An 11,420-nucleotide genomic window follows, 5' to 3' on the forward strand; every position below is an offset into this window, starting at 1 on the left:
TGCGGTATGCAGGCCTCTCACTGTTGTGGCCTCTCCCCCTGCGGAGCACAGGCTCCGGACGCGCAGGCTCAGAGGCCATGGCTCACGGGCCCAGCCGCTCCGCGGCATGTGGGACCCTCCCGGACCGGGGCACGAACCCGCGTCCCCCGCATCGGCAGGCGGACTCCCAACCACTGCGCCACCAGGGAAGCCCCAGGGTGTGGCTTTTTAACGTGAGAAATCCAAACCCTGGACAGTCCGCTTATCCAGGGTGACCCGATGCTGGAAGCTAATTAGGACAACAGCAATCAGCCAGGGTGCGCTGCCTGTCAGGGATGAGGCACCTGAGAAAGAGCATTAATTGTCAAAGCGTTGCCTGCAGGGCACAGAACCTAAATAAAAGAAGTTGACTGGTCTTGAGGAACTTGGAATCCGGACTGTTCTAGAGCCTGTTGACCAGCCCCCCACCCACCCTCCACTACTAAGGAAAAACCCTCTTTTAGTAACTGGACAGTCATAACAGCCAAGTTTCATCTCTACCTGCCTTAGTTCTGGAGATACACCTCACCAAGTTTTTCCTTCTCTTTCTCTCTCTCCTGCCTCTTCCTCCTCTCATTCCTCCTTCTCAGGCTCCATGATGATACGCTACTTGTGTCTGTAACAGTCACTTCAGGATTTTAAAAAAAATATATTTTCATAACCGTATCAGATCCTGAGAGGCTCTTCAATCTAGCCTGATTTGTGACACCTGGTGATGAAGGGGAGCACAGGACAAAGAAAGTGGTGTCTCTTGATCTGGTGTCCTCTCTTTTTTCTAATCCTTATTCTTATTTTTTTTATTTTTTTTTTTTTGCCGTACGCGGGCCTCTCACTGTTGTGGCCTCTCCCGTTGCGGAGCACAGGCTCCGGACGCGCAGGCTCAGTGGCCATGGCTCACGGGCCCAGCCGCTCTGTGGCATGTGGGATCCTCCCGGACCGGGGCACGAACCCGTGTCCCCTGCATCGGCAGGCGGACTCTCAACCACTGCGCCACCAGGGAAGCTCTCTAATCCATATTCTTAATTCTCTATCCTGCCTCACTTTTGCATTTGTTACCCTGTACCCTCCCATGGGGGTAATTAGTCCCACCGACCTACCCACACTCACCCAGTTACCCAGGATGATCACAGGCAGTCCTGGGCAAAATAGTGGTCAGATTTTTATTTATTCAACAAAATATCTGAGTTCAACTACTATAAACAAAAGACATTGTTATGTTTATCATTACTTATTAAACGAAGAGGTAAGTTGAGATTTGCCAACTAACAAATTCTTAGAGAAGACAACCACCTTTTTAACTAGTATAGTCCACTAAGGAATAAAGTGGTTAAAATTTTTCTTTTAATCAGATTACCATATTCGGGCAAACCGTGCAAATATTTTACCTAATGCATTATGATAGTGTTCTAAGGAATTACACTGAAGGGATATGATAACCTGGTTTTCCTTCCTTCCTATTTTATAAACGTGTGTATATTTGGTTGTGAGTTTCTCTACCTTTTTTTTTTTTTTTTTACAGAGCGATGTTAGAGCTCCAAAAAGCACTAAGCATGTCCATTCAATTCAGTGGAGTAGAACGAAACCTCAGGATGAAGTGAAAGCTGTCCAGCTTGCCATCCAGACGTTATTCCCCAACTCAGAGGGCAACACTGGAAGCAGGTCTGACTCAAGTAAGTCAGCTGTGCACTAGACATGTTCTAAAGGGGAAATGTCAAATCCTCAGACCAGGGATAAGGGCCAGTCTGTGAATTGACATAGATTTCTAATATAATACTTCCTTCTTCTTTTTTTAGAATAGTGGGTTTTATACACAAATTATATGGAAAGTAGTATTTATGGGCTTGGAAATAGGGGCATATTATAATAAAGTACAATATTTGGATAACTAGCATAAAAGATGAAAATTAGTGATTATTTTATATTGGTAAATAAAAATATGTATGTATATTTATACACATATATATTTAGTTTCCAAAATTGTAGATAAAGATAAGAATCATCTTCCATGTCCAACAAACCTTCCTGCAGAATCACTGCTATCACTGGGGCAACCTCTTGAGTCCTGAATACCATGGATCCGTCAAAGCATAAGAATGATAGGGGTGGGACTTTCCTGGCGGTCCAATGGTTAAGACTCCGAGCTTTCACTGCAGGGGGTGTAGGTTTGATCCCTGGTCAGGGAATTAAGATCCCACATGCTGTGCAGTGCGGCCAAAAAATGAGGAAAAAAAAAAAAAAAGATAGGGCAAGGGAGCGAGGGGGAAAATAAAAGGAAGGAAGGAAGGAAGGGAGGATAGAGAAAGAGAAAACATGAAATACATATGCTGGGTAGTGGTGACAGTAATTACAGATACTATAAAGAAACCATTTAGAAATAAGAGAGGAAGGCAGGCTGACTTGCTGTTGAACTGGTCATTATTTGCTAGCTTCAGGAAAGAAGTTCTGACCTTCACCTTTGCAGGTCCAGAAACTCTAATACAACCCAGAGCCAGGCTAACAAACATGCAGGAGATGGATACATAAAACCCCATGCAAGTCACTTTTCACCGTGAGAAACATACCTCCCCAACAAACCAGAAACACGTTTTCTGATCAGTGCCTCTTCTTCCCAAGAAGAAAATATACCTGAGAAGCCATAACAGAAGGTTCTTTGGTGGCATGGAAACAAAGTACCTTGAAGGCTAGTGTCCCTGAGTTATTAGAGCCTAGCTTCTGTGTCCTCTACTATAAGGACTCGCTTGCCAAGGAGATTAGGTATGTTTTTTGTTGTTGTTTTTAAATTAATTAATTTTATTTTATTTATTTTTGGCTGCATTGGGTCTTCGTTGCTGTGCCCCGGCTTTCTCTAGTTGCGGTGAGCAGGGGCTACTCTTCATTGTGGTGCACGGGTTCCTCATTGCGGTGCCTTCTTTTGTTGTGGAGCGCAGGCTCTAGGCATGTGGGCTCAGTAGTTGTGGTGCACGGCCTTAGTTGCTCCGCAGCACGTGGGATCCTCCAGGACCAGGGCTCGAACCCGTGTCCCCTGCACTGGCAGGAGGATTCTTAACCACTGTGCCACCAGGGAAGCCCCAGACTAGGTGTTTTTAAGTGCCCACCAGCCACGGGGCCCAGGATCCTGGGCAGTACTCTAAACCCAACAACACGGGTTTTAACTATAATAAAATTTATTGTCTTCCATAACAAGAAGTCCAGAGGTAGGCCGGGCTCCAGGTGCAGTAAGATAAGCTGCTCAACCACGTTAAGGATGAGAAATGAACCTTTCCTTCTTTCCACTCTGCCATCCTCAATATGTTGCCTTTGCCCTCAGCCTAGCTCCTCTCGTGTTCACAGTCATCACATACAGATATTATAAGGCTGAATGGATACAAAAACAAGATCCATATATATGCTGTCTACAAGAGACCCACTTCAGACCTAGAGACACATACAGACTGAAAGTGAGGGGCTGGAAAAAGATATTCCATGCAAATGGAAACCAAAAGAAAGCTGGAGTAGCATTCTCATATCAGACAAAATAGACTTTAAAATAAAGACTATTAGAAGAGACAAAGAAGGACACTACATAATGATCAAGGGATCGATCCAAGAAGAAGATATAACAATTGTAAATATTTATGCACCCAACATAGGAGCACCTCAATACATAAGGCAAATACTAACAGCCATAAAAGGGGAAATCGACAGTAACACATTCATAGTAGGGGACTTTAACACCCAACTTTCACCAATGGACAGATCATCCAAAATGAAAATAAATAAAGAAACACAACCTTTAAATGATACACTAAACAAGATGGACTTAATTGATATTTATAGGACATTCCATCCAAAAACAACAGAATACACATTTTTCTCAAGTGCTCATGGAACATTCTCCAGGATAGATCATATCTTGGGTCACAAATCAAGCCTTGGTAAATTTAAGAAAATTGAAATTGTATCACGTATCTTTTCCAACCACAACGCTATGAGACTAGATATCAGTTACAGGAAAGTTTTGTAAAAAATACAAACACATGGAGGCTAAACAATACACTACTTAATAACAAAGTGATCACTGAAGAAATCAAAGAGGAAATCAAAAAATACCTAGAAACAAATAACAATGGAGACACGACGACCCAAAACCTATGGGATGCAGCAAAAGCAGTTCTAAGATGAAAGATTATAGCAATACAATCCTACCTTAAGAAACAGGAAACATCTCGAATAAACACCCTAACCTTGCACCTCAAGCAATTAGAGAAAGAAGAACAAAAAAACCCCAGAGTTAGCAGAAGGAAAGAAATCATAAAAATCAGATCAGAAATAAATGAAAAAGAAATGAAGGAAACAATAGCAAAGATCAATAAAACTAAAAGCTGGTTCTTTGAGAAGATAAACAAAATTGATAAACCATTAGCCAGACTCATCAAGAAAATAAGGGAGAAGACTCAAATCAATAGAATCAGAAATGAAAAAGGAGAAGTAACAACTGACACTGCAGAAATACAAAAAATCATGAGGGATTACTACAAGCAACTCTATGCCAATAAAATGGTACCGCAGAGCGGCTGGGCCCATGAGCCATGGCCGCTGAGCCTGCGTGTCCGGAGCCTGAGCTCCACAATGGGAGTGGCCACAACAGTGAGAGGCCCATGTACCACAAAAAAAAAAAAAAATCTTCCAACAAACAAAAGCCCAGAACCAGATGGCTTCACAGGCGAATTCTATCAAACATTTAGAGAAGAGCTAACACCTATCCTTCTCAAACTCTTCCAAAATATAGCAGAGGGAGGAACACTCCCAAACTCATTCTACAAGGCCACCATCACCCTGATACCAAAACCAGAGAAGGATGTCACAAAGAAAGAAAACTACAGGGAAACATCACTGATGAACATAGATGCAAAAATCCTCAGCAAAACACTAGCAAACAGAATTCAACAGCACATTAAAAGGATCATACACCATGATCAAGTGGGGTTTATTCCAGGAATGCGAGGATTCTTCAGTATATGCAAATCAATCAACATGATACACCATGTTAACAAATTGAAGGAGAAAAACCATATGATCATCTCAATAGATGCAGAGAAAGCTTTTGACAAAATTCAACACCCATTTATGATAAAAACCCTGCAGAAAGTAGGTGTAGAGGGAACTTTCCTCAATATAATAAAGGCCGTATATGACAAGCCCACAGCCAACATCATCCTCAATGGCGAAAAACTGAAAGCATTTCCACTAAGGTCAGGAACAAGACAAGGTTGCCCACTCTCACCACTCTTATTCAACATAGTTTTGGAAGTTTTAGCCACAGCAATCAGAGAAGAAAAGGAAATAAAAGGAATCCAAATCGGAAAAGAAGAAGTAAAGCTGTCACTGTTTGCAGATGACATGATACTATACATAGAGAATCCTAAAGATGCTACCAGAAAACTACTAGAGCTAATCAATGAATTTGGTAAAGTAGCAGGATACAAAATTAATGCACAGAAATCTCTGGCATTCCTATATACTAATGATGAAAAATCTGAAAGTGAAATCAAGAAAACACTCCCATTTACCATTGCAACAAAAAGAATAAAATATCTAGGAATAAACCTACCTAAGGAGACAAAAGACCTGTATGCAGAAAATTATAAGACACTGATGAAAGAAATTAAAGATGATACAAACAGATGGAGAGATATACCATGTTCTTGGATTGGAAGAATCAACATTGTGAAAATGACTCTACTACCCAAAGCAATCTATAGATTCAATGCAATCCCTATCAAACTACCACTGGCATTTTTCACAGAACTAGAACAAAAAATTTCACAATTTGTATGGAAACACAAAAGACCCCGAATAGCCAAAGCAATCTTGAGAACAAAAAATGGAGCTGGAGGAATCAGGCTGCCTGACTTCAGACTATACTACAAAGCTACAGTAATCAAGACAGTATGGTACTGGCACAAAAACAGAAAGATAGATCAATGGAATAGGATAGAAAGCCCAGAGATAAACCCATGCACATATGGTCACCTTATCTTTGATAAAGGTGGCAGGAATATACAGTGGAGAAAGGACAGCCTCTTCAATAAGTGGTGCTGGGAAAATTGGACAGGTACATGTAAAAGTATGAGATTAGATCACTCCCTAACACCATACACAAAAATAAGCTCAAAATGGATTAAAGACCTAAATGTAAGGCCAGAAACTATCAAACTCTTAGAGGAAAACATAGGCAGAACACTCTATGACATAAATCACAGCAAGATCCTTCTTGACCCATCTCCTAGAGTAATGGAGATAAAAACAAAAATAAACAAATGGGACCTAATGAAACTTCAAAGCTTTTGCACAGCAAAGGAAACCATAAACAAGACCAAAAGACAGCCCTCAGAATGGGAGAAAATATTTGCAAATGAATCAACTGACAAAGGATTAATCTCTAAAATTTACAGGCAGCTCATGCAGCTCAATAACAAAAAAATAAACAACCCAATCCAAAAATGGGCAGAAGACCTAAATAGACATTTCTCCAAAGAAGATATACAGACTGCCAACAAACACATGAAAGAATGCTCAACATCATTAATCATTAGAGAAATGCAAATCAAAACTACAATGAGATATCATCTCACACCAGTCAGAATGGCCATCATCAAAAAATCTAGAAACAATAAATGCTGGAGAGGATGTGGAGAAAAGGGAATGCTCTTGCACTGCTGGTGGGAATGTGAATTGGTACAGCCACTGTGGAGAACAGTATGGAGGTTCCTTAAAAAACTACAAATAGAACTACCATATGACCCAGCAATCCCACTACTAGGTATATACCCTGAGGAAACCAGAATTCAGAAAGAGTCATGTACCAAAATGTTCATTGCAGCTCTATTTACAATAGCCCGGAGATGGAAACAACCTAAGTGCCCATCGTCGGATGAATGGATAAAGAAGATGTGGCACATATATACAATGGAATATTACTCAGCCATAAAAAGAAACGAAATTGAGCTATTTGTAATGAGGTGGATAGATCTAGAGTCTGTCATACAGAGTGAAGTAAGTCAGAAAGAGAAGGACAAATACCGTATGCTAACACATATATATGGAATTTAAGAAAAAAAAAATGTTATGAAGAACCTAGGGGTTGTGGCCTCTCCCGTTGTGGAGCACAGGCTCTGGACGCACAGGCTCAGCGGCCATGGCTCACGGGCTTAGCCGCTCCCCGGCATGTGGGATCTTCCCAGACAGGGGCACGAACCCGTGTCCCCTGCATCGGCAGGCGGACTCTCAACCACTGCGCCACCAGGAAAGCCCATATATATGGAATTTAAAAAAAAAAGAGTCATGAAGAACCTAGGGGTGAGACAGGAATAAAGACACAGACCTACTAGAGAATGGACTTGAGGATATGGGGAAGGGGAAGGGTAAGCTGTGACAAAGCGAGATAGTGGCATGGACATATACGCATTACCAAACGTAAAATAGATAGCTAGTGGGAAGCAGCCACATAGCACAGGGAGATCAGCTCGGTGCTCTGTGGGATAGGGAGGGGGGGAGGGGGGGAGGCGCAAGAGGGAAGAGATATGGGAACATATGTATATGTATAACTGATTCACTTTGTTATAAAGCAGAAACTAGCACACCATTGTAAAGCAATTATACTCCAATAAAGATGTAAAAAAAAAAAAGATATGATAAGGAAATAAGAGGTCAATCCCTTCCCTGTTCTCATATTTTGGAGCAAGAAAGACTTGCTTAGAAACCCCCTGCACACTACCTTTCAGGTTGCTATGGCCAGAGCTGAGCACCTTGTGCATTCCTGACCATGGCATCGCTATGTCTGGCTTGGACTAATCAAAGTCTGCCTTAGAGCCAGATGTGGTCAGCTTCCCCCATGCACATGGCTCCATGGAGGGGGTTGGACACTGAAGAAAATCAGGGTTCTGTTGGAAGCTAGAATTTCAGAGAAGTCCAAATGAAGGGAAGATGGCGTGTGGTGGTTGAATGAAGCCTGTGAGGAGTGTCTGAACACAGGAGATCGCCTGTATCTGGATGCGTCCCTCACCTGAGAGACGTGAGTCACCTGTGCAGAGCAGTGAGGGAGGCTGCTTGCTGGCAGAGGGAGGTGAGCATGCTCTGTTTCTCTCCAGAAGCTCCATCGGCACAAGCACGGCCAGAGTAGCTCAGTGAGGACACCAGGGAACTCAAGAATGTGGGCAACTCAGGTCCTTGGGAAGACAGGGAAGATCTTAAGTGTGAGGAACTTGCTTATTCACTGAAATATAGCTTTTTACTAAATGGCTCTTGTTAATTAACCATTTTCTTTTACCATAACTTCTTCCTGTTTGCCATGAAGCTTCATTTTTCATGCAGAAAACATTTCTTATTCCTGAACCTCAGGAATCTCTCCTCTGGAGATATGAACAGTCTTTCTCCCAAACAATGTCTAGCTGTTTCAACTATTAGAACCCAATTTATTTTATCTGCATTTAGGGTTCTTTGAGGATTTAAAAGTGCTGGTTGGCAAAAAGCCTTTTGTTTACTAAACATACCTCTGCCATCCAAAGACACTTAAACAGCAATTTCTGGAAGTGACAACATGGCTAAGTGGGAACAAGATGGGATTTAGATGCAGAAGGACATGAGATTATTAACTGAGTGACTGTGGGTCCAGTGACTTCACCTCTCAAGCTTCGGTCTCCTCAATTCTAGAATGATATTATTAGTGTTGACCTGAGAAGATTTTTGAAGGGTTAAATGAGATACTATACGAAAAGCCTTTGGAACAGTGCCAAGCATATAGCATAAATTCGGTAAGTATAAATGTCCTTATTTTTAAGTATTTATAATAATAAAGGAAATGTCCTTATAACTAACCTAGAATGTCCATGAATGGTAAAACTTTGAGCTTCCCAAATAGGCTTGAAGTATCCTGAGACAGGCTTATGGATTAGGCATGCAGATTTACTGTAGCTTCAAAGATGTTCATTTCCATTTCTTCCGCAGGTGCTGATTGCCAGTGGCTGGATACTCTGAGGATGCGGCAGATTGCATCCAACACCTCCTTACAGCGCTCCCAGAGCAGCCGCATCCTGGGGTCACAATTCTTCCCCTATCTCAATGACCAGGACTCCTATGCTGCTGCTGTGAGACGGACCCAGGTGCCCATTAAGTATCAACAGATAACACCTATAAACCAGTCCAGAAGCTCCTCTCCTACTCAGTATGGACTCACCAAAGACTTCTTTTCTCTGCATCTGAACTCCAGGGATAGTGACTTTTCCAGTCTTAATACTGACAGCTCTTTAGAGAGGGATCGATACTCAGGTAGAAGCAGGAACAAATACAATCATGCTAGCCTATCGCTCAATTCTTCTCTCAGAGGAAGCTTCAGTGGAAAAAGTCAGCATTCCACTCCTTCACAAGAAAGATACTCTGGAAAATTCTGCAGGGTTTCTCAGTCAGCACTCAATACTCATCAGTCACCTGACTTTAAAAGAAGCCCAAATGCCTCCCATCAACCCAGGACCATCCCAGGGATGCCTTTGCGCACAGACACTGACTCACGAGCCAATGAAGAGGAAAGCAAAGTCAGCGAAGGGGGATGGATAAGGGTGGAATACCGGAGAAAACCCCACAGGCCCTCTCCTGCCAAGACCAACAGAGAAAGACCCAGAGGAAACTTCCGGGGAAGGAGAAACTTTTGATGAATTGAACTAGTTGAGCTTTTCCTAGCACGTTTTGTAATGGATTTTGCTAACGTGCTGCCTTTCAAAAGAATTAACAAAAAGACAACCTTTCCATTTTTTGGATTTGGGAAATAGCTTCTAAGTGAGACTATAGCCAAAACAGGGCCAAATTATGGGTGTTGGTTGTCCAATGTAAGTAACTAGACTTAAATATAACCAAACATATTTTATTTCCCTGAATTAACGTCTTTAGAGGAGGGAATATACCATTTTATTACCCTAGCCATTGCTGTTCTGGTTAGCAGGGCCTAGACTAGGGTGAGGTTAAATGGAAAAACTTATCTTAAATGGGGCACTCATCTTGGGTGCAAAATTTAAGGGAGGAATCAAAAAGCTCAGTAATCAAGATAAATAATATTCTAGTGTAATATTTAAATAAATGAAAATTAATACGAAATAACTGTGACAAAGAATCGAAATTCTACATAAAGACAGAGTAAGTATTACTGATTTTTCCTTTTGTCTAAGGCTCCCATATGGCTTGGCAAGGCACTGTTACTGATCCTGTGTTTAGAATTTTTTCATCATGTAATTTTTGCATTAATTTTCTCTTTTAAAAATATTGCATTAAAATATCATTTATCTTGATTACTGAGGTGTTCTTTTTTAATGCCCCCTTAAATTTTGTGCCCAAGGCAAGTGCCTCACTTGCCTTACCCAACCTCCACACTGCTGGTTAGTATTTATTTTAGTAAGATATTTGGGTTTTTATCACGGTCAGAGCCAAATTGATTTGACTTGTCATTTTTAGGCAATAAAAAATGTTATTGAACTTAATGTTGATTATGATGCCATATATCATACCTTAAGACTCATCAGAAACCAAAGATCTCAATTGCCTAGGAGATTTGTGGTTATTTCTTTCCCAAAGTTCCCAGGGACTGCCCTTGAATATCATTTTCTATATTTTGCCAAAGGAGGAGCAAAGAGGGGAAAACAATGGTCCATAAAATCCTCTTGGGATGTCAGCACTCTAAAATCTAAAAGAAAACAGACACAGAACGGGATGATAACATCACAAGCTAAAAGCCAGAGAAATTTAAAATTACCAACAGCCTGTTAGAGCAAGACAGTAAATACCATGCTTGTAGCAAGAAAGCTGTAAGCAGCTGGGGGTAAAGAGGCGAATGGTACGGGTGGGCGGAAACTGCCTGCAGTTTAGGACAGGAATTGTGGCATCCAGCTTGGGAAATTCATATTTTTACAAATCAAAGGGTCAGGTGGCAATGAACATATTATATGTCAAATGAATAAGTGATACTTTCAGTACCTTCTGAGATTCTGTTCAACATTCACTAACCCTGAATATCAAGTGTCATTTGGCCTGGATAGGATTCTCAATGCTCTGTAGAAATCCACATGACACACTGGCAATTCTGGGGATGGCGGGGGGCTTGGGGGGAGGTCTCTTTTAATAGAAACCGGTCTTGAAGTACATGCTTATATTCCCAGAGTAGCTGCCCTGTTCTAATACAGTGCTTGGGGCCTGCGGGTGGAAACTGCATTTGGGCAGCATTAAAATCTAGGTTAAAGGAAATGACCTTTACTTGCGAGGGAAGCTGTGACCTAAACATCAATCCAACAACTCAGTTGTCTCTTATTGTTTGCCACCTGCATTTACAAGCAAAAGCGATGGGAAATGGTGACATCAGACACCGAGGTCCTCTTTTCCAC

General features: G+C 41.6%; 1 protein-coding gene across 1 annotated transcript in view; it reads left to right on the forward strand.

Moving 5' to 3' along the window:
• Positions 1–9,704, forward strand: part of MAP3K20 (mitogen-activated protein kinase kinase kinase 20) — a 183,197-nt gene extending 173,493 nt beyond the window's left edge. Inside the window, exons 18-19 of the mRNA XM_007458847.1 lie at positions 1,538–1,688; positions 9,004–9,704. Coding sequence (XP_007458909.1) covers positions 1,538–1,688; positions 9,004–9,704 — 852 coding nt within the window. The remainder of the gene's footprint in view (positions 1–1,537; positions 1,689–9,003) is intronic.
• Positions 9,705–11,420: the final 1,716 nt, after the last annotated feature.

Source organism: Lipotes vexillifer, unplaced genomic scaffold (assembly GCF_000442215.2).
Source record: "Lipotes vexillifer unplaced genomic scaffold, Lipotes_vexillifer_v1.1 scaffold1306, whole genome shotgun sequence".
Lineage (NCBI taxonomy): Eukaryota > Metazoa > Chordata > Mammalia > Artiodactyla > Lipotidae > Lipotes > Lipotes vexillifer.